The 27,650-nt window shown below is 40.2% G+C and overlaps 1 protein-coding gene across 10 annotated transcripts in view; it reads right to left on the reverse strand.

Annotated features, from left to right (window-relative positions):
* LOC27208296 overlaps positions 1-27,650 on the reverse strand; it is a 67,053-nt gene that overhangs the window by 427 nt on the left and 38,976 nt on the right. For 4 of the 10 annotated variants that reach the window (XM_044923031.1, XM_044923039.1, XM_044923037.1 and 1 more), the window contains 5 exons: positions 23,389-23,584; positions 23,253-23,328; positions 23,007-23,197; positions 19,560-19,688; positions 14,767-14,918 (listed from right to left, as the gene is read on the reverse strand). In XM_044923031.1, the coding sequence (XP_044778966.1) occupies positions 14,767-14,918; positions 19,560-19,688; positions 23,007-23,197; positions 23,253-23,328; positions 23,389-23,584 (744 nt within the window). Of the gene's footprint in view, positions 1-8,027; positions 8,171-14,657; positions 14,698-14,766; positions 14,919-19,559; positions 19,689-19,811; positions 19,906-23,006; positions 23,198-23,252; positions 23,329-23,388; positions 23,585-24,551; positions 24,986-25,629; positions 25,722-27,650 lie in introns of those variants that run through there. The other 6 variants (XM_044923036.1, XM_044923035.1, XM_044923032.1 and 3 more) reach the window with 6 other exon arrangements.

Here is a 27,650-nt window from a genome sequence, read left to right on the forward strand (position 1 = left end):
CTCTTGTTAACTTCTTGTATCATTCTATTCAGACTTCATAGATAGGGCATGTCCCTTACATCTTACATTTGCAACAAGCTGTCAAGCGCCGGACAAAAGTATCTTGTGCTATACATTGCTGTCAGTGTATGCTCTGTTTCTTGCGAGACATCTAAATTTTCTATTCGATTCAAAAATATTTATAACTGTTGGTAAGTTAAGATAAAGATTCAGCTTTTCGGTAATTACGCATTGAAAGATTGATTCCGTTATATTTTGGTGAGCCTCGCTATGGCCTTTCATCTGATTATTTCATTTTGCTTGCCGAAATATCTTTAATTGTTAGACAGATGCCTGGTAAATAATGAGAATTGAGAATTTCGCATAAGGAACTGGTTTGACGAATTTTTTGCTTAGGTTTGCTTCTAGGACTTATTTTACTTTTTCTTCAATATCTTTAATGTCACTGCTTGGGTGCTTGTTGGCGGGTTAGCGGTGTTACGTTGATGTGGTGTTACGTAATTATTTGCATCTTCTTCAATCTGTGTAAGTTATACTTTATTTATTTATACTGTGCGGTTATTTATTTAATATTTATTTATAACAAGAGGACTATTTACAAGTTTAAACATTTTAATACGGGTTTATTTTGTCAACAGTTTATTTTAAACTGTGCTTTGATGAGACGTCTTTAAAAAGTTTGTTCGCTGGGTACGTAGCGTCGGAGACGGGTTGGGGTGCGATGTAAGACATAGTATTTCCTCTTGATTTCAGCTATTGCATTTTTGAATGAGGTAGGTTTAAGACTCAATAAATGTTTCCGTTTCGAACAAGCCACGGTTCCACGCTGATAGTTCTGAGGATCTTTGATTGAGCTCGTCGGACGATTTCCATATTGCTATTGCAGGTACAGGGTGCGGCAGCATAACACTCTTTTTTAAAATGCGCGCCATTCAGTTAGTTGATGTCATAGCGGAGCGCTAGTTGTCGCGTTCAAGAGGGGCGATTTGCCTTTTTTAAATCCGAATTGGATGTCGTTAAGTAGATTTTTATGTGTTACTAGACACCAGCCTTTTCGCTATTATTTTATCTATCGTTTTTGCTACACATCAGTTAAGAGAGATGGGTCGGTATGAAGAAGTTTTAGTTTTGTTTAGACTCCTTTTGTAGGCTTGTGGTATGTGGCTATTGAATATTTCATTACTTTTGTTATTCTGTTTTTTGTTGTGGGGGAGCTACTTTTGATCATTTGATATGAAATTCTATTAAGTCCTGGAGCACACCCTTTTAATGTTTGTGGGGCTGAGCGAAGTTCGAGATATGTTATGCCTTCTTTTATGGTTTGGGCTATTGGAGAGGGGGTATAGTTATGTAGGTTATTTCGATATTGATTGTTTCGGAATTCCTTTGAAAAGTTTTAATTTAATTGGTTTTAATGGGATAAGTCCGCAGATGCCTTTTATATTGGCCCGAATGGTTGAGGTAAAAGAGCTGGAAACTTCTTTTTTTTTATCTTTTTTAATTCGAACCAAAATTTTGCGTTTTTGCGTCAATAGTCTATAATGTTTTCTACAGTAATTGTATGGTTTAATTTTTTGGGGTATTTCTTGTTAGTTTGTTAAGTGAGTGCGTTGAACTGTTCCCAGTTGGCATCTTTTAGTTTAAAAAACGGTCTAAAAATAAAAAAATAAAAAAACAAAAACAAAAGATAAATAAGCAAACACATACACACGCATTCCATATTTTCTGCCCACAACTTTTGTTAAGTTCAAATTGGTTTAGGCTTGTTTTGTGCAGATGTTGTCCGAATTAAAAATTAGTATGGCAAACCCTAATAATATAATAAGACCATCAGCTTTTAGTTCAAATGAAAGACCGGTGCCCTCAGAAAGACACGACCTGCCTGAACAGCATCGCGTAGACATGAGTGTCGAACAGTTGACAGCATTAATTGGCCAAACGGTGGCCCAAGTTTTACCTGGACTGATAAAACAAATGAATAACAATACTCTTGACTTTACTGACGTGAGCGACCAGGTCGTCGAGCCCGAATACAGAAATAATTTAGCGGACTTTGACAGGGTGCCTGATATCGTAAAATCGATCAGGGAATTCTCTGGAAATCCAGCAGAATTTGGGTCTTGGAAAAAGAGCGTTGATAGAATCATGGAGACTTATACCCCATTTGTGGGTACTCCAAAATATTATGGTATACTTCATACCATAAGAAATAAAATTGTTGGAAGCGCTGATGTGGCACTCGAGTCCTACAGCATTCCGCTGGACTGGAAGGCCATGTCGAGATGTCTCACTCTGCATTACGCAGATAAACGGGGCATAACTACCTTGGAATACCAAATGTCAACTTTGGTTCAAGGCCACCAGCAGTCGGTGGAAGACTTCCACCAGGACGTCTACAAAAATCTGTCGCTTATTCTAAATAAAGTCGGCTGCATGCAAATGAGCCGAGAATCCGAGCACTTTGTTACAAAAATGTACAGAGAGAAAGCTCTGGATACTTTTATCAGAGGCCTTCGAGGAGATTTACCTCGCCTTTTGGCAATAAAAGAGCCAGCTGATCTCCCCTCAGCTTTACATTATTGCCTTAAACTTGAAAATCAAACTTTCAGGTCAAACCATGCGGCGAATAAGGGTCAACAGTCGAGTTTCAGAGGAAACGAAAAACCCATACCGGCACCCCGCAATATTCAGCCGTCGAATGCCTTTGGCCATCGACAGCCTCCACCGGTCCCTCCACGACATCCCATGAGGAGACCTCCACAATATTTAGGCCAGCCATTCCCAAGGCAACATGTGTCTAATTTCGGTAATGCACCGTTCACCGCACCCCGACAAAACTATCAACAGCAATGGCAACAATATAATGCCCCACCCCGTCCCTTTGCGACCAAACCACAACCAAGACCAGAACCAATGGACGTGTCCGCAGTGTACAGACGCGAAACGTTATATAAATAGACCACACTCGGACATAAACAAACGACAAAAGAACTACAACATCCAAACAGTGAACATGAGACAGCCAAGTATTGAAGTAACTGGGTCCAGTTCTTGGGTCCAGATTATGAAACCCAGAACAATATAAACGGCACACTAAATGAATACTGTGACGGACAAATAGACAATTTGGACAGCGAATTTGGACAATTTGGAAAACGGGAAAAGAGTTGTTCTCAAAGAAAAACAGTTCGAGGCTGTTAGCACAATTAGTCCGAGAATAAAACACTTAGAGGTAGAACAGAGAAAGAAATTAAATAAAATAATTGATTCGTATCCAGGTCTCTTCGCAGACCCCAATCAGAAACTTACCTACACAACAAGTGTAAGGGAAGCAATCCGAAGTATATCGGATACGCCAGTGTACTCAAAATTCTATCAGTACCCAATGTCTCTTAAAGACGAGGTACACAAACAAATATCAGAACTTTTAAACGATAGAAACATTCGACCCTCAAGATAACCTTACAATTCACCAGACTGGATTGTACCAAAAAAACTCGACTCCTCTGGCAAGAAAAAATACAGGGTGGTAATTGACTACCGGAAACTTAATATGGTAACGGTAGCGGACATATAACCTATCCCTGACATTAATGAAGTGTTGTCCCAATTGGGAGACAACAAGATTCTCAGTGCTCTTTCTTTTAAAGGAATCTGATATCGAAAAGACCGCCTTCTCCATCAATAATGGAAAATATGAGTTTACACGACTCCCATTCGGTCTGAAAAATGCACCGTCAATTTTCCAGCGCGCACTGGACGATATTCTTCACGAACATATCGGTAAGATATGTTTCATTTATATTGACGACATCATCATCTTTAGTAAAGATGATGAAACACATTACCAGAACCTTAACACTATTTTCAGAACTCTTCAGCAAGCCAACATGAAATGTCAGTTGGATAAATGCGAGTTCATGAAGAGAAAAGTGGAGTTCCTAGGCTTCGTCGTGTCCGACAAGGGCATTGAAACCAGCCCAACCAAGGTACAGGCAATCTCAGACTTTCCAATTCCAAGGACACTCAAAGAACTGAGATCATTCTTGGGATTATCCGGATATTACAGGATATTTATTCCTAACTACGCTAAGTTAGCAAAACCACTTAGCTCGCTTTTGAGAGGGGAGGATGGTCGAATTTCCAAGACATTATCGTCAAAAAAATCCGTCTCCCTTAATTGCGAAGCAATAGAAGCCTTCAAGAAATTGAAGAGCAGCTTGGTTTCTCCAGACGTAATACTCCACTACCCGGACTTTAAAAAAGAATTTCACGTAACAACGGATGCATCCAATTTCGCAGTAGGCGCTGTTCTTTCAAAAGAGAACAGACCCATCTCATTTTTACCGAGAACACTCTCGAAGGCGGAAGAAAATTATGCCACGAATGAGAAGGAAATGTTAGCCATTATCTGGGCTCTAAAAAAGCTACAAATTTACCTTTACGGTAAAGCAAAGGTGAAAATCTTTACTGACCATCAGCCTTTGACCCATTCTCTCAGTAGTTGGAATGGAAATGCGAGGATTAGGAGATGGAAAGCATACCTTGAGGAATATGACTACGAAATTTTCTACAAGCCAAGCAGAGAAAATACTGTAGCCGACGCTCTGTCCAGAGGACCGACAGTCGAACAGATTAACACAGTAGCCTCAACAATGCACAGCTCTGACAGTTCGAGCCATGGGCTGATACTTAGCGTTGAAGCCCCGATAAATGCATTCAAGAATCAAATTTTCTTCAGGGAGTCCGAGTCAGAGAACTACTTATTTAGCATTCCATTCCCGACAATTCAAAGGCATTTAGTAGATCGCAAATTGTTTACACCCGATAGTCTCTTGTCAGATTTGAAAGAATATCTCAACCCATCCGTGATTAATGGAATTTTCACATCTGAGGATGTAATGGGGAAAATACAAATTCTCTACCCCATCCATTTTCAGGGTTTCAAGATTAGATTCTGTCAAACCAAAGTCAAAGACCTTGTTAACGAAGCCGAACAAGAGGAAGAAATACTTAGGACACATAACAGAGCACACAGAAATGCTGTGGAAAATAAAGCTCAGTTGTCCGAAAGAGTATACTTTCCTAAAATGAGGAAAACAGTTTCGGCTATCGTGAATCAGTGTTTGGTTTCCCACGCATCCAGAAATAAGACAAACTCCCTTGCCAGAATACCCCGGACAAATTATTCATATTGACATCTACTCGACAGAACGACATCTGGTGCTCACGGCGATTGATAAATTTTCCAAACTGGCCATGGGAAGAGTTATCAAATCCAAAGCTGTAGAAGACATTAGGAAAGCCCTAAGAGATATCGTGTTTTATTATGGAGTGCCTAAATTAATAGTAATGGACAATGAAAAGTCCCTCAACTCAGCCTCTATCAAATTCATGTTGACAGACCAGCTGGGTATTGAGCTCTACAAAGCACCTCCGTATAAGAGTACAGTAAATGGACAGATAGAAAGATTTCACTCCACACTCTCTGAAATAATGAGATGTTTGAAAGGAGATGGAACACATAGGGGATTCGAGGAACTTCTCGATAGAGCCATCTATGAATATAACTACACTGTCCATTCTGTCACAAAAAAACGACCTCTAGAGGTGTACTTCAGCAGGATAGCTACCGTAGCTCCAGAAAAATATGAACAAGCTAGACTGGACAATATAGACCGACTTAGGCAAAAACAGGAAACTGACATAGAACACACCACAACCGGACAAGAAAGCCCATAAAGACCTATATCAAAGGGCAAGAAATTTTCGTTAGGGTTAATACAAGATTAGGTTCTAAGTTATCAAGTAGATTTAGGAAGGAACTAGTTAAGGAAGACCGAAGTACCACAATATTAACAGAATCAGGGAAATTAGTACATAAAAGTAACATAAGATCATGATTGCTTTCAGAATAATTACTGTGGCCACATCGATAGACAAGTAGAACATAGAAACATTAAACATACTGATTAACGTAACCACGAGAACACAGAATTAAATTTGAAACGATTCGACTTTGACAGATGAGTTGGCCATAGGTTTGCAGAATTAGATTGGGCTCGTGAAAGAAGAGATTGCGTTGTGAATGCGTTTCTGCGGAGCGAGTTTAAATTGAATGAGATCAGTAGCCTACTTGAAAACAATATACCGATTTCTGCCTTGGCGGCCAAATAAATGTTAAAACTTTCACACGTTCTCGCTTTACACAACGGAACTACAATTTGTATGCCATTAAAATCTCCATATTGAAGCAGTTAATTCCTTATTTCTTATATTTTAAAACATGATCAGTAAAGGAAACTAATAATAATAAATAAATAATAATTTAATTTGAATAATAATAAGATTTACCAATTAAAGACGAAATGTACGGAATCAATGCCTTCTGCAAAGGTTCCAATGGTCTAAAAATATTTAGATATAAATTCATTAGTAATTTAGTAAAAACCAGAATGTTAATAGAAAGCAATCAAGTTGTCAATGCAGAACACATCCGAGTTGCACAAACCTCGAACGCACGCAACAACAAACACCTGGCATTCAAACCATTAATGCGGTGCCCAAACCACCACGAATCACCCCACCAACGATGCGACTCAACAACATCCCGTCCTTATGATGAGCTCTTGAGGACAAGCTTCAATTAAGAGGGAAGGAGTTATTGCCCTACACTCGATTCTCTAACATCTTGTGGTTCTACATAGTTCTGGGTAAACACAAGTGCCCAAAATGCTGACCAGAGGTCTGCATAGTCTCCGCTGCCATCAACGCCAACAAACGGTTAAGCGCGACATCAACACTTCTCCGCTGCGCCGCGGCCGACGCCCGCTGCGCCGCTGCCGACGACTTCACTTGATTGCTAGGGACTTAGGGACACATTTTGTACGCTAGTTTTAGTTTCAAATGATAAATTGCAATAAACGGTCCCTTGCGATCTTCAAAATCAAATCAATTTGTATTTGGATAGGGATAGCGATGCCCCTGAGTAGGAGCCCAAATATATCGTTAAATAGGTTGTCTAAGCTGAAGTATTGAAATTTATTATAAGGAAGAAGTCGTCGGCGCATGCATTAAATTTTATTTCTTTATGTAAGGATATGATTTAGGATAATTTATTGAAGGTTATGAGGAATAGTATCACGGATATGGGTGAACCTTGGGGGATTCCGTTGAATAGGGGTAATGGTGTTGATGTATGCGGACCGACGGGGACAGTTATTTTCCTGTCACTCATGAAGTTTTTTATGTACTTCATTATTTTGGGGACCGTTTTCCAATCCTGCAATTGCTGAATTATGGAGTGCATACCTACTGTATCGAAGGCTCTTAAAAAATCAAGATTGTGTGCATTTTTGACTCCGTTATGAGAAAGTCTACATAGAGTAGACAGTTCGAAGTCGATTTGCCTTTTTTAAATCCGAATTGGTTGTCGTTAAGTAGATTGTTATGTGTTACTAGACACCAGCCTTTTCGTTATTATTTTATCTATCTTTTTTGCTACACATCAGTTAAGAGAGATGTATGTAGTATGAAATATGAAGAAGTTTTAGTTTTGTTTAGACTCCTTTTGTAGGCTTGTGGTATGTGGCTATTGAATATTTCATTACTTTTGTTATTCTGTTTTTTGTTGTGGGGGAGCTACTTTTGATCATTTGATATGAAATTCTATTAAGTCCTGGAGCACACCCTTTTAATGTTTGTGGGGCTGAGCGAAGTTCGAGATATGTTATGCCTTCTTTTATGGTTTGGGCTATTGGAGAGGGAGTATAGTTATGTAGGTTATTTCGATATTGATTGTTTCGGAATTCCTTTGAAAAGTTCCAGTCGCCGGAGAGGTCAGAAAAATATTGTGCAAATATGTTAGCAATTTCGTTGCTAGCCAATTTAGTCTTATTGTTTTCTGGGTTTGCGATGGCATGAATTGGTTTTAATGGGATAAGTCCGCAGATGCCTTTTATATTGGCCCGAATGGTTGAGGTAAAAGAGCTGGAAACTTCTTTTTTTTATCTTTTTTAATTCGAACCAAAATTTTGCGTTTTTGCGTCAATAGTCTATAATGTTTTCTACAGTAATTGTATGGTTTAATTTTTTGGGGTATTTCTTGTTAGTTTGTTAAGTGAGTGCGTTGAACTGTTCCCAGTTGGCATCTTTTAGTTTAAAAAACGGTCTGTTGAATTTTTGTGGATTGTTGTTGGGAATATGGTGGGGGGCTAGGATTGGAGAGCAGAGTGTGAGGTCTATGTGTGTGTAAGTATTGTTTTTTTTTTTTTTTTATTATTATTATTCGACTTACGGTACTGTCCGTAGGTGGCATGCACGATTCATAAGCCCTATTGGAATTATGCCTACGTACTAAAACAAAAACCTCCGCGTGCTCTTCAGTCCTTACTCGCTCACCGGGACTGCCAATCAAGGTATGACTTCGGTGAGCAGGATGTGAGGCGAGGTCGCACTCCCTCCCTTCAGTGTAGTCCATGGGGGCTCCTCCTTCCACCCTTTAGTCGCTTTTTAAGACGAGCCGGGAACGCTGAGGTAGAATTCTTCGCCCGCCGTCACCCAGGACAACAGTTTGGGCTTAGACATCCACTCTGTTGGCCATCTCGTCTGATCGGACACGTTTCATCATATTAATGATAAGGCTGTGTCCCAGCTCCCAAGCCCCGCTGTTCGCCAGCAAAGCCGCAAACAAGCCACTAGGGCTGAACGGGGTACCTGACAGCGTCTTTAGCTGCTCCCTCTCCGCCGTGAACCTGGAGCAGGGCATTAGCACATGTTCTGCTGTTTCCTCACCGTCAACGCAGAACAAGCATTGAGCTGACTCTACGTGACGGAACCGGAGTAGATAGGCCCGGAAGCAGCCATGGTCCGTAAGGAACTGGGTTAGGTGGTAGTCCAAGCATTTGTGTTGGCACTCTGCCCAAACCGTCATCTCAGGGTTGAGCTGATAAGTCCACCTCCCCCGTCGCGACGTTTGCCATCTGTTCTGCCATTCACCTATTAGCCACTAGTGTGCCTCTTGCCTGGAAGCGCCACTCCTCATTAGGCTGAGAGCCTTGATCTCCAAAACAATTGGCGGCAGGCCTGCCAGCGCTAGCGCCGCGTCTTCGGATATGGTCCTGAAACCTCTAATGAGCCTGAGGGCCATTGACCGTAGCACCGAGCGAGCTCCTTTCAGGTATGAGCCCCTGCTAGTGGCATTGCTCCAGATTGGTGCAGCGGTATAGCACCGAAGCCTTTGCTACTGACACCAGCAGTTTCCTGGCCGGTGTCTTGGGCCTCCGAAATTGGGCATAAGCCTAGCCAATGAAGAGGCTGTGACTGCTGCTTCTTGCTCGCGTGGTCCTTGAACGATAGTCTGCGATCTATCATTACCCCCAGGTACTTCAGGGACTCTTGAGAGGTCACCTGTGTGCCATTGACGGAGACCAACATGTTCTCCACCTTTTTCCTGCTGCTTAGTAGGACTGCTTCGGTCTTGTGAGCCGCTATTGCTAGTCCGGCTTTCTCGAGCCAAAGGATGGCAGCACCGATCATAGAGTTGCATTTGTCTTCCAACCCTGCGATTGTTTTTGAGACAGCTGTGATTGCCTCATCGTCAGCAAAACAGTGCAGCTCTACTCCTACGGGCCTGTTGATGCCCAAGATCCCATCGTACATAATGTTCCAAAGGATTGTTGCCTTTCGGCAACAGGACCAGCTTCTGGCTTTTCTACCTTGTTGGGAAGATTCCGTCCAGAAGACATTGCTGGAAGGCGGCCCTGAAGACTTCAGGTCTACCCAGCGCCACTGCTTTTATAAGAGCTCCAGGAATACCATCTAGTCCAGGGGCTTTGTTGGCTTTGATGCGCTTGGCTGCCTCGACGACTTCAAGTTCTGTGACGCACGGGAAATCTGGGCAGGGGCTGCCTCTGTTGGCCTCCATCCTACTATGTTAGCCAGGACCCCCGGGTCGGATGGGGTTGCCGCTCTCCTCCTTAGCTTGTTGGTAACAAGCTAGGCGTTTCCTTCTGAAATCCTCCAAGAGTTCCGCGTGGTGTGTACTGCCTCTGGCTCGTTGCGCCGTTCTCCTAGTCCTGAGGCAATCAGACCGTAGTTGGGTTAGGGAGGCACTCCACCAGTAAACGGGTGGTTTGCGCTGTGCCTTATTTTTCCTTGGCATGGTTGCGTCGCAGATTCTTCCCAGCATATTCATGAGGCCTGCCGCCATACTCTCTGCGTCCCCATTTGGGATTTCCAGGGAATTGATGTGATAGGCCAGCATGGCCTCATCGATCTTCCTGGTGTTCCATGCTTTCCCGGCTGTTCTAATATGCCGTCTCCTGGGCATGACCTCCGGGGAGAGACTGAAAGATATCAGGGCGTGGTCGCTCAGCGTCATGACGTCATGGACCATCCAGTTGTTGTTGTCCACTAGCCCTCTGCTGACAAAGGTAACGTCAATAAAGGACGTACCCCTATCGTTGTTGAACGTCGGCTTCCGTTCGTCGTTCAGCAGTATAAGGTCCAGCATTCCCTATATGTGACCATAGCCCAGACACCTGTAGCATCTAGTGGGTCGGACGTCCTGGGTGAAACGACATCTTGACCATCCAACCCGCATTCTGCGAAGGCCCCTGATATCTTCAGGATTTATCTGCAGACCCTGGAATTGGGCGACCATGCAGCTGTGGAGCTTATCTGTTGTCGTGGCCTCGTCCAATCCGCTGCAAGATAGAGCTATTCTTTGCGCTCCCGTGCGCACAGAGGCCAAGTCATTGAGCGCCGCTTCCAGGTCGCTCTTAAACTTGGGAACGCTTTCCGAAGCTTTCCCCTCTACCTCAAGCAACAGTTCACCTTTCTGCGTTCTCCGGATTTTTCGTACTGCCCAGTTCGCTAAGGCTCGGGTCCGATCTTAGCTTTCGAAGCATCTCTGCGTACGAAGCCTCTCCTGTCTTTTTTACGATGAGTGCCTCAGGTTTTTTACGCAGGCGCGTTGGCTTCACCTTGGTCCACTCTGCACCCGTGCTAGCATTCTTGGCGACAGATGCGTAGCTGCCTGGCTTGGACTCGTTAGGTCTGGATGGCGCCCTTTCTTCCGTTGCCACCCAACGTAGGGTTGCTCGGCTTGGACGCCTGGACTTTTGGCACTTGCACCTTGGCTACCTGCGCCTTTTGAGGAGCCTTTTTGGAAGGCTTTTGTACCTCCGTCTGGGTAGCGGTGCTCGCTAGAAGTACCTTCGTACAGCTCTATCGCCCTGTTGTTAAGGGCTGAGAGTTCGGAGGCTATGCCCTTTGTCTCTCGTGTCACTCGCCGTTGGGTCTCGAATGCGGATAGCAGGATGTTGATCTTGCCATTCATCCTGGTGAGAACGCCCCTCAGGTCCTCGTTCTGGAGAGCTGTGGTCAGGTCCGAAGACCGATAAGGGGAACCAGCTGGGGACTTCCCTCCCGTCTTTTGCGATGGCACGGCGATGTGGTCCTGCGTCTTCTGACTTGTCGCGGTCGTAGATGCTGTAGGAGCCAAGTTCTCCACCTCTACAGCATCGCTGCAGTCGCTAGTCAACGGCGGCTGGGAGCCTGCGTGCTCACCCCTCGCCACCGACGGGACCGAGGTTCCGTCACCATGGGTCGGGTTACCGACTCCTCTGGTGGGGGATCTCGAAAGTCGGGAGCTCCTCCTGAACGGGTCGTTGCGATCAGGGGGACTGCCCCCCACTGAGCTGTCCATCAACTGAAGGATGGCCTAAGGTTACCTAGGCGAAGCACCAGCCTTAGAAAGGGGTTCCCACGTAGGCCACGGATTTCCCCCTTGCTTTTACGGATGGAGGTTTGTACCGCCTCGACTCGGACACCGGAGCCTCTGCTTAGGCACCAGCACGGTGAGAGGATGATATTTGGTCTGTCCGCGAAATTTGTGCCTTTTCCCCTTTCTTAACGATTTGTGCGCTCCCAGTAACAAAATTAAATTAAATTAAATTTTAACGGTTTAATTTTAAATTTAATTTTGAATTTCGCGCCCTACTTTCGCAACACAACACTGATCACACGGTTGGTCTGGCAACGCCACCCTCTCCAGATCACCCGTTGCGCCAAGTTGGCAGCGCTATCAGCTGTTTTATCCGCCGCAACAATCGCAAGCTAATAAATTACCTATTTACCTAAAACAGGCGCACAATTAACTCGCGTGATTGCAGCAAAAAACTATAGCGCGACCTTGTGGTTTGCCAGTTTTCCGCACACACCGGCCGACAAAACTTCTATAATTTCGAGTGTTTCGCGCAGCGTTAATTTAAGACGTCCGTCTTCACGGCGATGTAGACTTGGTCTCTGTAAGTATTGTGTGTTGAAAAGTGTGTGGGAGAATTGTCGCTTAACAGAATAAGGTGCGTATTGTCAATGAACCTTTGAGTTGTTTTCCCTCGTGTATTTGTTGTTGGGGTGCCCCAATTAAAAACTCCCGTAAGTAGAGATGGTCTTTGTAGTATATTAAATGTGTTTTGGAGTGTCTGGTTAGTAATGTGGATTGTGTATTGGATTGACGTGTGCACTAGCAGTGCTACGCAAATATTTGTTAATAGTTTGTAGTTTATTGTGGTCGGAATGTTATGAGTGTATTGTATATGAGTTTCTTGGAAGGAAATTATGTGAGGGGAGTATTTTTTGATTAGAATAAGGCGTTGGCTGTAGTTCTTTACATATCCTTTTAAATTTCATTGGATTATAGTAAGAGACAAAGATTATATCTTATAACTTAACTTAAAGGTAATGTTAACGGTTTAGGCTTAAGTTTTGTGTAGAGTTTAAGGTTCTATATGGGTTCGCTGTCGTTGTTGTTAGTGTGCTTGTTTTGGTTTAGAGCTTTGGCCTTTATTTTGTATGCTTTAAGGCTTTGTTCACGCCAGAAGGGCGCAAACAGTTGAGCGGCAGTGTAAGCGGCCAATGCTTGTACTCAAAGCTCCTCCACGGCTCGCAAGCACCGCTGCTCGCGCTCTCCTTCTCTCCTCTCGCTCTCCTCCCTTCCCGCAAGGTATTCACCTCTCCGCGGTCCCGCGGTATTTCCAATGTTAGTTTTAAGGTAGTCTGAATTTTCAAGTGCGAGAATAAAGTGCAATTTTTTGAAGTCGATCCCGGGCGTTTTAATTTCTGGAGGAATCCGCAGCAGCCGCAACCACAAGTTTTTTTCCGCCCACTCCACTTCAGGCTTGTAGAAAAGTTGTTAGACTTGTCTTTCGGGAAGATTTTTATTTTTAGGTCTTTCAAAGAGCTTATGCGACTCAAAGGTAATAATAATTAATCCAGTTTCAACTAAGGTGATGTTGTTGCTGTCAGAGTTAGAGATGGGCATTGTCGCTTCATTATTTTTTTAACGTCAGTTCCATTTTGTGGTTTTAACTCTTGTAGAATTGTGACATTGTTGATGTGGGTAAGGTCGTTGCAATAACTCTCTTAGAGAAGTTTAATGTTTTATGTTCAGTTGCTGTTACTTCCACATATGCAATTGTTGTTAGTTTCAAAAGTTTTCTGGCTTGTAAATCAATTTTGGTTTTTATTAATAAGCTGCCGTCTCTTGTTCGTTTGCATCCCTCAACTTCTCCTCCACAGGCAAAGTCCACCGATTTTTTATGATAAGTGGTGATATTCTTTTAAAAGAGTTGTTGTCTTTCCTTTTAACAACAATACATTTTTCTTCGCCTATTTTTGGTATGATTTTGGGGTAATTTTGTAAATGTCTGGTGGGTCTGTCATGATTGTAGTTTAATGGCTTGAGCTTCGGTTAGGGGGCTTGGTGTTTTTTATTTCGTGATTGTGGTTGGTATTTGTTGGGTAGACCTAACCGCAATTTAGACTCCACCTCCTCGCCCGGAGTGACGATCATATCTGTATATTGTGTACATACCTGTGAAGACGCCACACCCACTTCAAACTCTCTTATTTTTTTTTTTATTTTTTTTTTAGTTTTGTAAATTTTTTTCGATTTGTAAAAATATTCAACAAATTTTCAAATATGTGTGCTTGGCAGTTTTGGGCGGTCTGAGGGCGTTAGAGTGGGCGTGGCAAAAAGTTTTTTATTGCAAATCGATAAAAATTTAAACGACTAATAAAAATATGAAAACATATCAACATATTTTTCAAAAGTGTTGGCGTTGCAGTTTTGTGCGGTTTGTGGGCGTTAAAATGGACGTGGCAACATGGACATGGCCAGATCGCCCCAGCTATCGATCCTGATCAAGAATTTATAGTGACGTATTTGGGTGGTCCAAACCGGACAGTTCAATTATTTCAAAGTACTATACCATCCCAGTTGCACAGAATCCGTTTCTAATAAAGAATTATTTGGCAGCGGTACTTAGCCGTTCTTGTAAACATCTTAAAGCCTAACCTAAGCACATTTGACTGTTTTAAATCTTCTCTTAATCTTAAGAATCCAAGAGCGAGGCTCTCCCGATCCACAATCCAATTTAGATTTGATTTTTAGTCTTAAGCTGAGATCAAAAGAATAAAGACGTGAAAACTATTACTCCGATAATTTTTTATGTCTTAGCGTTGTCCTTAGTCAACTGACGGGACTCAAAAATATCACAACAAATTTTACTATATATATGGTCGGAAACGCTTCCTTCTGCCTGTTACATACTTTTCAACGAATCTAGTATACACTTTTACTCTACGAGTAACGGGTACAAATACCGTTAACGCAAAAAGCCTTTCTGAAGCCTTTGATAAATAGTGGATGAAACTTAATAATTTTTTGTTCAGATATTTTTAAGTAGCTTATAAACTTACATAATTAATAATATCCAAGCCTTCTGTTGAAAAGATAGTTCCCTTGCAGTATAAATATTGCAAGGTAAGTTCCGTCCATTGAAAATTGCAGTTTGTCCAGTTGAAGCTACATTTTCTACTGAGATGAGCATAAGCCTCGACATGTCGATAATCTGAAAATATTTATTCATTGAATGTTGAAGCGTGCACCAGGTAAAAAAGGAAGCCTATAAATAATTTATATTCTGTTGCGACACCCTCTTTTGAGATTCTAAGACTTAAAAGATTCCCACCTTGTTAAGTCAGACTGAATGCAGCGGCCGCGATCGTTCACATTGAAATTCTATTCCATATTCATCAGTAATGACTACCAAAATAAGGGAAATTGTGAAAACTAGTCCTTGGCTCTGGGACCGATAAAAAGGTATAAAAAGACTCCAACCCCCCGACAGAGCAGACCATTCCTTCTAGGGAGGTGACGTTCTCGACATCGTAAAGGAGTCATTCCCTGGAAGAGACAATCTAAAGAGCTGGAAATTTCGGTACAAAATGAAAGGTAGTGATTTCGTGGTCCAGAGAGTCCAGAGAGGACATCTTTCTTCCGGGCTTCAAGAGTCCTGGACTGGAATGTTACGGGGCAGGCAAAAGGAGACCTCGTGAAGGAAGATCTACTTTTTCATACAAACAGACAGGAAGTCAAGAGGGCACCTTGTAAAGGAAGACCTAATTTTCGAAGCAATCGACAAGAACTTCCAAGATAGGTGGCAAAAAGTACAAGGCCTTCGACAATACAGTCAATGTGATTAAGCAGTCGACCAAAAAGACAAGATCCTAGGCGTGCAACAAACCCTTAATTTCATCGCGGTAGTGTTGGTGTTTCTTTCTCAATATTGAGATTAGTAAAGACCTGCAAGGGTCAGTGCAGAAGCGTCGTTACCATCGTCGTTACCGCATCAACCTGCAATGCTTATATATGCTAAGTGAAATCCGCCTGTCACAATGTAAGTTATTGAAGATGCGGGATGCTTCCCTGGATAGAATTTCAACGCCTACTAGATGACAAGGTCGAAGAATACCAGTGGTCCGAAAATAAGAAGTGGAGGAAGTTTTATAGCAGCCTACGTGGCCGTGCACACCGACTTCACTTAACCCTACCAGCCACACTTAGCTTAGCACGTATTAGTAGCAACCCCCGATCACCCTCGAACGACCTCGACATGGCGAGCCGCATTGAGGCCCAGTGCCGTTGACGAACAGATGCCGCATTTATAACCGTTGACGACGCCGATCATCTCCTAGGCACACCAAGGACAGGAAAGCGACAGACATGATATCCCCATTGAATTCACCTGCGGAAAACTAACTCCCGCCAGCGTTTTGGGGCGGAGGTTGACAGCAAGCCCCGAAAGCCCAAGCGATGTTGGTTGTAGAATTTGTATTGAACACTGAATGGTAAGTCAAGACGGTGCAATCTCTCAAGCCTTCGACGTTGATTTGTGAAGTTCAGCATGATGACAGCTAATGTGTTAACATGTTCTTTTTTTTTGCTCATGCTGTATTTTGTAATTTCTTCTACCACTGATGGCAAGTTTTGGTCTTTTTTGATAGTGGCATTCCGCACATAGAAGAACGCATTTATTATATGCCTTAATAGTTTATTCTCTGCTCTTTCCATTTTGATGTTTGTGTATGAAGCTGCCCTACAGCTCAATGCCGTATGTCCACTCTGCCTTAATGATGGCCGCGCCCAGGAGGAACTTGTTTTTGGTGGAAAGCTTACATCTTCTTTGAATCTACAAGTACATACATATGCCTACTTTTGGTATTTTATAGCGTGATTATTCCCGAAATCTAAAAATAGAATTTGCTTGCTTGTGTGAGTAAAAACAAGAGACGAGAACGCGTATATGTGTGCGTGTTGTGCTAGAAGACGATTTTCGGGCCGATATCAATTCTGATCGAAGAAACGAATTTACATATTTGGAATTTTGGCAATATGATGAAGCTACCCTTTACATATTTATATTTATGTTGATAATTAATTATGTGTAATATATACATATAACATTCATTATTTACTTAAAACCATGATGAGAAATAACAAGTTTCATTTGTGCACTTAATGCATGATAAACTTTTTTATACACATTTTTTTTTTATTATTTTTAAAAATATTTTTAAAAACTTTTAAAACACTTTTATTGTATTTTATAAATACTCGAAAAAAAGGTCAGATGGTACTTTAGTTTCCCGAAGTCCGAGTCTATTGAGTAAAAAAAAAATTTATAAAATAAATAAAAATATGAGAACTGCTTATTGCAAAAGTCATATCTTGAGGCACAAAATGCGGACACAAGCACTCAAGAATCATTGCCTTATTAATTTTCCACACGTCGCAAGCAGAATACTCTAATGACAATGCTACAAACTTTGTCTAGACAATTTCCTGATCCTGATATCACTCCTCCTTGCAAAGGCCGCCTTAGGATATGAGAACCCCATATGCAACGACAGCAAGTGGCACGTCAATATATCCAACATCAAGGTTGAAAGGATAGAGAGATGGCACTCATAGCCGTCGCAAAACTAGCAGTTCTGCCCATCGATTCCGATATAGTTGAAACCGTACCTCTTCCAACGGGTGGAGTATGTTCGTAAAATATCTCCAGCGCCTAGTCATGGGCGCATGGGTGTACCACAGTTCCTGCAGAGCTCTTCGACGCTATCTTTTCGCCCGACAGCTATTCCCAAATCTAAACTTCCTAAGCATCGCATCGATGCAGAACTGCATTCGCTAAGCCCAATAAGATCTTATCGTTCGAATTTGCTACATATAGCCAATAAAAAAGCTAATTAGCTTATTATTATTACGGGTATCAAGCCAGATGTGACAACCAAAAAATGAAATTCGGTAAGTTGATACGCACCGGGGTGGCAAAGCGTAAAGCTAGTTCACAGGTGTGAAAAATCGTGCCAAATAACCGATAAAAAATATGAAATCAACTTCAGAAGTTGGTGCACGGGAGTATGGGGAAACCCTATCGTGCGGTAAGCTACCAGAAAGACGTAGAGGCGTGGAGGCGTCGAAAAAACTGCCTGGTGGATTGTGTTAACACACGTACTTTAGTAGGCAATGCCAAAATGCCAGTGCACGATCTTTACAAATGCAAGCCAAAAACGCAATCAATACAACATAATGGTACAAGATGATGGGCGTCGGTATAGTGTCTTAATTGGACTAGTATCGAAAGTCTACTGGAACAGGTTGATCAAATTTTGCACAATCAGAATAATTCTTAAGCCTTAGAAATGCATAAAGTGAGAAAGAAAATACAGACCGTCGAATTAAGACATCTAAACTCGTGTTACAGTTTTACTCGTTAAATACATAAATAAAAAATGTAATAGCCCTTTTTTAATAGGTTATTATTGTTCTTAGAAATAAATCCTGTTTTATCGGTGTGGACTTTGGACAAGCAACAAAAGAATACATCGTGAACTAACAGGACAGATGTGAACCTAGGACTAGAACGGGCCGCGCCCAAAAGAGGGAAATAACGGGATCGCTGCGACCTACACAGAGACTGCGCAAGCGCAGCTCGTGACCAGTCAGAGCACGCAGCGAGCCATTCGTTCACGTGGAGTCGAGTACGGAGATGCGTACTCCAAACTCGGGCTCGGTCAGACACTGGGAACGAGTCCAAAGGCGTTAATAGTCAGTGAAGAGGCCAGTAAGTGAAGACGCACACAGAGCCAGTGAACAAGAGATCCGCAAGTGAGATCGCGCAGAGTCGGTGAATAAGGAGCCAGGGAGTGAGAACGCGCAGTCAGCCAGTAGAAAAATGGGCCGGGAGCGAGAACAGTGTACATCAGGAACAACAATACGCTGTTGATCTCTGCAAGGGATGAAGCAGAGGAGCGCGGTGATCCTCTGACCCGTATCCTCGGAAGAGGACAATGATTTTTCTTGGTCAAAAGAGACTGTGGAGTCATTGGTTCTGGGAAGAGCTTTGGTTCAACCTTACAGACGATAGACCTTGCGGTCCCGGCTACGCGCGACGACAATGGAACGACTCCTCGCAGCGAACGGCGAAAACCGAGAATTATTATAATAAAGCTGACTCAAATTTGGTAGGGAAATTACACAAATCATACATTTGGTGGGAAAAACAAAGACAAAAAGTATACTTATTTTCACCTAACATAAAAAACACGTTGTCCAAGAAAAATTTTGAGTAAAAATACCACACACCTAGTAAAAGCATCTAAGTCAGCCCATTCACAAACTTATATTCTCTGATTATAATAAATAAGAAAGAGAAACACAATAAGAATATTAAAAACGTGAAATATATTTTATCACATGAAAATTACTATCTTTGTCGGGTCACGCAGCCGCCAGCAATACCTAAATTAATATTTGCTTACATTAGACACAGTTAAACTTAACGGAACCTCAGCTGTACAGAAATATCTCCGTTATCTTAGCTCCCATCCTTTGCGCTCTCTCCCATGTATTCTCGCACCTACACCTTTGCACCGTTCTGCTTTCGCTCTGCAATTATCATTCACTTTCGTTAACTTGTACATATCGCATCAATGCCAAATCTCGTTCGCTAAACCGAAGAAATACGTATCGTTCGAAATCGCTAAATGCCCTACAACCATACGAAACTACCACAAACTACCATGGATCTCCTAGAAAAATGTTTAAATTTCGCGTTCGCATTTCCACTAGCTGAGTAACGGGTATCTGATAGTCGGAGAAGTCGACTATAGTATTCTCTCGTTTTTGTTATATATTTTATACTAACCTGTTTAAATGTTTTATTTTTATTCACGGATCGTTTTCGTCTTCTTATTTCCTCAGTCCCATCAATTGTTTCAGAAGGCTCAGTTACTTCCATAGGAAGCATCATTATACTTTGTTCATCTTCTTTACTCTGAAAAAAATTAAACGGTGACATAAAATAAGAGGAAACTTAAAAAATGCTTTTTCTAAATATGGGTATGCATAAATTAGGCCATTTGCTATTCTACGCATGTGGCTTTCTTCGGTTAATAACCTCATTGATCAGTTTTACTTTTATTAGACACTGCATTATTGTGCTAATAACTCCTTTAAAAATTTAAATTGTATTGGAATATAAACTTAAAAGTGCTTTATTATTATGAGATTTTTTCATGTAACACGGTATTTGACGGGGCTCGCAGCCGCCACTAGATCTTACATTTATTCTTTATTATCTAATCTCTAATCTACGGAAATAATAATAATAATTATCTCATGCATTGTAAATTTGACAAAATATGCCCTTTACCATAAGTTCTTGGATTTTAAATCTATATTATTTTTATTAATTGGCACCATATGAAAAATTCTTGTTTTGCATTGCCTTAACGTTATTATTATTTAAATAAAGCTTAGAAAGAGTAATAGCCAAATCTGTATACATCACAAAATAAATTTCGAAAATGACTTTATATTAGAATACTTGTCATTAGAGTATTCAGCTTACGACGTGAGAAAAATTATTAAGGCAGTGATTGTTGAGTGCTTGTGTCCGCACTTCGTGCCTCAAGATATGACTTTTGCAATAAATAGTTCTCATATTTTTATTTATTTTATAAATTTGTATAGCTTAATAGACTTGGAATTCGGGATACTTAAGGCCCCTAACCCTTATGTAATATTTGTAAAATACATATATTGCTTTATTATTATGCGATTTTTTCATGTAACACGGTATTTGACGGGGCTCGCAGCCGCCACTAGATCTTACATTTATTCTTTATTATCTAATCTTTAATCTACGGAAATCTCTATTATAATTTTAACCACATATAAAACAAACCTCCATTTGAACCAATTTCGTACCAATTGAAATCAAAATAGACAGTCGAGTTCCCCGACTATTAGATTCCCGATACTTAGCTAGTTCTACCAAAGATTTTTGGTTTTTTTGGCACACGATTTTTTCGCCGTGGATCTAGAGGTGGCTCCAAGCTCTCTCGAGTTTTTGTTTAAGAGCGAGAGAGCGGAGAGCTCTATAGCGAACAGCTCTTTTCTACGCATACAATGACAGCAGACAACTCTGTGTGTGCAAACGTATGCTCATGCATTGTAAATTTGACAAAATATGCCCTTTACCAAAGAAGTTCTTAGACTTTAAATCTATATTATTTTTATTAATTGGCACCATGTGAAAAATTCTTGTTTTGCATTGCCTTAACGTTATTATTATTCAAATATAGCTTAGAAATAGTAATAGCCGAATCTATGTACATATTAAATTTCAAAAATGACTTTATATTAGAATATTTGTCATTCGAGTATTCATGTTGCGACGTGTCAAAAATTAATAAGGCAGTGATTGTTGATTGCTTGTGTCCGCACTTCGTGCCTCAAGATATGACTTTTGCAATAAACAGTTCTCATATTTTTATTTTTTTATAAATTTGTAAAGCTTAATAGACTTGGAATTCGGGAAACTAAAGGCCCCTAACCCTTGTTTAATATTTGTAAAATACATATTAAAGTTTTTGAAATATACTTAAAAATAATAAAAAAACACATGTGTATAAAAAAAATGTATAGTTGAGCAGTGCATTAAGTGCACAAATGACAGTAGTGCTATCTCATTACGGTTTTATGTAAATAATTAATGATATATATATTACACATAATTAATTATCAACATAAATATAAAAAAGTAAACGGTAGCTAATTCGATCGGCGATTTTATCAAGTGAATTTAAAAAACTTTAAAATTATAATATCATATGGCTACGAAATCGGCCAAAACTCCAAATATGTAAATTGGTTTCTTCGATCAGAATTGATTTCAGCCCGAAAATCGTCTTCTACCACAACACGCACACATATACGCGTTCTTGTCTCTTGTTTTTACTCACTCAAGCAATAAAATTATATTTTTAGATTTCTTACGCTCTCACCGCAAGCGAGCGGACAGAGAGCAATTTTGGCCGTCAGCAAAAAAGTGGCTGCATTGCCAAACCAATGTATGGCCGTTACGCATCTTGTTATTCTAGTGTCTTTGGTCGCGTAGTGCCTTCCAATCTTATGATCAAGCGCCTGAGAGCTAGGCTCTGGTGACCCCTTTGAATCCAGCTACGCATATTAATACATTAGCTGAGTTCAGTTTGGTCTAATTTTAAGCATTTATGATTTATTCTTATTGTCTTTACTCGATAGTGATCAATTCTAGTATAATTCTTAGAATATATAGATATCCAATAGTTAAAAGAATACAATTAGGAAATTAGAATTCAGATAATCAGGAAAACTTCTTCCCCTTTAGTTCTCAATAATGTATGTTACATTTTTTTTACAGAAATTCCTACGTAATATGAATATTATATATATTTTAAAATTACATGTTCCCTTGTACCTTTGCTAAAATACTCACTAAAATATTCACTTTCAGGATTAGCATCATAGAGACCTAGCTCCATATTAATTATTTGGTCTTAATTTGGAAATATTATCAATGTCTTAACGCGCTAATGGAGTCTTATCAATAGGATAAGACTAGTTTGTCAAAAATGTTCCAATATTGTAATACTAATTTCTCTAGAAACTTACTAATGCTAGCAGGGTCATGTATGGTCTATGGTTTTTATTTCCATCCATGTTGTTGTTTTTTCTTGGATTACGACTTCTTTATAAAAGTTCACGGAACTAAAAATTTTCATAAAATTTTTCTTGCGACCGTTTGTTTGTGATTTATTGGAAATCACTGTTTTTAATTCGCTGATCAGGATTGCTATTTTTAAGGATATCCTATAATTGATCAGCACCGTACTTAAAAGGACTTCCTATTTATCGTATTGCGTTTTTTAACTGAATAATATTTATTGAAAACCAAAACCTTTATTTTCGAGTTTGTGAGTCTGGGCTTGGAATGTGGGAACGTGACAATTTGACAATTATGTTTAAATTAGGCAATGGATGTTTGGTCTACTGGTGGGTGGGTAGTTTTGGGTAATTTCACAATTTTATGACGAGTGTTAAATATACACGAAAATATACATTAGCACCCTAAACCAACAAGTAAGCAACTCTTTATTTTGTCATTGAAATGTACATTTTACGAATATGCAAATGTATATAAACATATACAAAGGGGTAGCAGGTTAGCACAAAAGAATGGGTCAAGTCGATCTCCGACTCAATCGATCTAACTTTCACAATGTTTGCTTAACGAGTAACTTTTTTTTGATTACAACGAATACGTTACCATAACTATGCACATAAGCACTTGTAGTGTAAACATTCCAAACGATAAAAATGCTAATGTTGTTAGTGCGATGTCCGATATGTCCTTAAAATTTATTTCTTTCTTATTTTTTGATAAATCGGTAACAGAATTCAGGCGCTCCGAATGTTCCTCATAATCGGATGTGTATTCCTTTTGGGGATGATCATATCCTTAAAGAAGTTTTAGCATAAGATATATAAACGATATTTATAACCTGAAATATACCATTTTTATTGTTTTTCTTCGAAATTAAGGCAAAATTATCCTTGAAGATTAATTTGTTGTTAAATTCTCCAGGAGACTGTAAGATAAGATAAATAGGTAAGATAATTCATCCGTGTAGGAATCAGAGTTAACTTACAATGAAATGGGATCTAGGGGCCAATGAAGGGGCACCCGTATAAGCATAGCCAGTAATGTCCCCGTAATCATATTCTTCTGTTGCTGCGGAACTCGGCTGATTTGGATCTGACGACCTTCGATATCGATTCCCACTTCCATAGGTATACTGACTAATTTCCTTTGAATTTGTATCGCGGTAATATATAGCCATTAAGCTGTAAAAATTTCCAAAAATATATATTTAAATTAAATATATTTAATATATATATATATTTAAATATATATAAATTTAAAACATGAGAGATAGCTATAGTCGTGTTTTGTCGACTATTCCCGAGGAAGAAATTTCAAATTTATTTCGCATATCCTCAAATTGGTATTCACGATCCTAAAACAGTACAAAGATTCGGTTAAAACTACCAATCGTTTTCCCCCTAAAAAGTGTATGTATTCCTCATCCCCATAGATGTAACCATGTCAGTATATCTGTCCGTCCGCATGAAAGTCTAAATCTTGGACACTATAAAAACTAAAAGGTTGAGATTAAGTATACTGATATCTACGCTTTTCAATATTGTTTACAACGTTGCCACCTCCACTTTAAAGTCCACAAACCCCCTTAAATTGTCATGCGCATAATTTTGGGAAAAGGTAAAATTTTTATACCAGTTACTTGTACAATAGATTAAAAGGGTATACTAGATTCGTTGAAAAGTATGTAACAGGCAGAAGGCATCGTTTCCGCCTATATAAAGTATACATATCACCAGGTCACCACGTCACCAGGTCACCACGTCACCAGGTTAGCGCCCCTTGAGCAAAAATCCTTGATGTGAAATATTTAAAAAACTGTTTAAGCGAGAGCTTTGGAAATTTGTTTCCCTTAAAAGTTGAAAAATTCTTGATATATGTATATTCTTAATTAGGATCAATTGCCGTGTCCGTCTGTCCCTATTAACGTCGAGATCTCAGAAACTACAAAAGCTAGTAGGTTGAGATTAAACATACAGATTCTAGAGACATACCCGCAGCGCAAGTTTTTTGATTCATGTTGCCACGCCCACTTTAACGAGCACAAACCGCCCGAAATCACCAAGCCCTTGCTTTTGCAAAATGGTTAGATATTTTTTATATTTATATTAGTCTTGTACGTTTCTTTTGATTTGCCAAAAAGGTGCTTACCCAGAATCGTCACGTCTGCATTGGGTCTAGGATCCCCAGATTCAATGCGCTTTACGGCGGCCACCACCTCGCGTCGCTTAGATAAGCTACAGATTCTGATAGTTATTGGGAATTTCGGATGTTAATAATTCCCTAAGTCTTTATCCTCAAAAATGCAACCCTTTTTCATCAGAGGTAACGAATTGGTAACAGCAACAACAACAGACGTATGTTGTTGTTATGTTACCAACGGAGTAACTTTTGTTGTACGTTGTACGCATCTTGTTTCTATCGTTTTTGGTTTAACTGTATCCAAAGATGGCATATTTACAAAGTATAAATTTAGGAATTGCTGGCGGCTAAGTGACCATCAAAAATGACTCGCTGTCTGTGCGATAAAGTGAAGGACACTAGTGCACTGTCCCAATTTTCAAATATTTTTGTATTGCGGCAAGCTAAAGGTGGATTAAACAGATTGATCAACAGTTTTTGGTGTTATTATGAGAGATAAGAGATATAATTATAATGTTAATTATCTCCTTTCCAAGCTATTAGAGGAATCTTCAAAGCGCAAGAAAGCCGCTGGTGGTAGGCTGCTCCACAGCTGATCAGCTGTCGATCACAGAAAATCATCAAATGTTGCAAAGATCGGCAGCTAAAAAGTTTCGGAGCAATCCGATCAATCCTGTGGAGAAGGTAGTCCAGCTTGGGATATATCTGCACTGATTTCGCATCGTGTGATTCCAACTGTCTCGATTAGTTTACCACATCAAAAAAACATTGAGTCCGGAATACCGGCATAAGTTGGCCCTTCAGATACACAATCATCAGTGCCAAAACCACAAAATCAGCCCTCTAGGTGGTTCCACTCGAGGGAAAGACTTTCCCTCGATCAAATCACCTGATGTACCGCCTTATATACAAGAGAAAAGAAACGCCAATAACATAACATTGGTATAGTTTATCGTTCAGCTTCCAGTTAGGACAAAAATAGGACAAAAAAGGGCCTGGGAAATTACACTTCACTTATGTGCCCAGACCACAGCAATATCCTTCACTTCTACTTATACTTTTTCCCCTTATTCTTCCAAAAACTTACATTTAGGTTCACTATCCCCTATTAAAGTACAAGAGGCTTGCGTAGCAAAAAAAAAGTATGTACAATATATTAATATGTATGTCAATATTAAACAGTATGTCAAGAATTTGTTTACACACTGTGAAATAAGTTGAATTTTTGACTTGAAAGGTAAGAAAAAAATTTCTTTGCTTAATTACCGCAATTTTTTATGAAATATAATTAAACAATATTTATTTTACTTATAAATTAAAAAACAAATTATAAATATTAAATATACAAGAAAATAAACAACAAATTCAAAGTTTACACACTCTTGGCACTGTCAATTAACTCTTTACACAAAACACAAAACAAGTTTAATCCTAAGTTTATCAAAAATTTCAATTTTTTTATTTATGAATTAATATCTTCCGAACGAGACCCCAAATTTGTTGCCCCAGGATTTCGTTTAATGATCAAAAACGTTGCATTATTATAACTGTGATGATTTTAATGAAAATGTGATTTTAAATTTTAAATAAATGTGAGTTTACAAAAGTGTGTGGTTTAATTTGTTACTCTTGAGATCTCGGCATCGACTGCTCGTCATAACTCTTGTGGAGTTATTAAAACCGACGACCAGTCCGGGCCTCTGCCTGCTTGCTCGACTAGCTTGTTTCTGTGTTCTACGTATATTCTTGATTAAGATCAATAGCCGAGTCGAACTGGACATGTCCGTATGAACGCCTTGATCTCAGGAACTTTAAATGAGAAAATGTGTAGAGTAAGCATGCAGCTTCATAGACTCTTGTAAGATTTTATCGATTTGCAAAAAGCTTTCGCCACGCCCACTCTAACGCCCATAAACCGCCCAAAACTGCCACTTTCCCCAATATCTATCGATATCCCAAAAAAATTATGAAATTTCGCGTTCGTTTCAACTAGCTGAGTAACGGGTATCTAGTCGGGGAATCGACTCGGGAAAGCGTGTTTCGATTAAAAGAAGCGGTATGTGTGGAAAAAAGTGCGTTCGGGCGCGGCTCGATGCCACAACGAACGGCTTGATCGGACGAACGACCGTCGGAAAACGGTGGCGGTTGTCGGCAGTTCGATGTGACGAGGTGGTCGATTATAGTTGGAAGTTCGGTGCGAAGTTTGGGAAGTTGCCAACAGGATCATATGACGTAGTAAAGGGATAGGGTCAAACAGAACGGCTCGATGGCAACAAACATTGCATACAGGGGAGGACTGAAAACAAAAAGCACCTGGGATGCTTATTAAAAATTGAACAAACAAAAAATTTGAACAACAAAATTGTTGTCGTACAAACAGGGTGGCTGCCTAGTGTGGGGAGGAGTTCAGTTGATTACAAAGATATTATTTTAATATTCACATATATTGGACTGTAACGCACAGGGTGGCTGTTTAGCGTAGGAATGGATATACATATGTCGCAGAGTTGTTACTTTCTCGTGGCGAGTCTGCCATGTTGACACACAAACTTTTCGCATGAAGCGAATTCCAACCTGCGTTTGCCATCGTCTGCTTTCCACTGCTCGCACTTTTTACTCGCGCATCGATCTATGCTTCACACACGCTAGCTTGACTACACTCGGCGACTGCACGACAACGCCGTCACCTCAATCGTAACGGCAATTTGGTCACATTCTACGTTGTAGTCAAATTCTAAAAATGACCTCACAATATACCAAACTTCTTGCGCATCAGCGTCTTGCAAGCGCAGTGGTCAAACCACGTTAATAATGTGACAGACACGTACAGTGAACAGAAATAAATTCCCAATGCGACATATATATAATATTAATTTCCCATACCATCTTCCGATCCGATTCCGCCGTCTTCCCAGAATATCAGCACACATCTATGAAATGTAAAGTCCAGACTTTATACAAAATTCAAAGTTACCAATTTTAAGTCTTTCTCTTCTAAATGTATAAATTTGTTGAAATTTTACCGTCCTTAACACTTAGTGTCACAATAACTTGTTAAAGCCTTGTAAGATTCAATTCATACTATATCCGAAGTACACACCCTAAACA

Source organism: Drosophila simulans, chromosome 3L, assembly GCF_016746395.2.
Source record: "Drosophila simulans strain w501 chromosome 3L, Prin_Dsim_3.1, whole genome shotgun sequence".
NCBI classification, from domain to species: Eukaryota; Metazoa; Arthropoda; class Insecta; order Diptera; family Drosophilidae; genus Drosophila; species Drosophila simulans.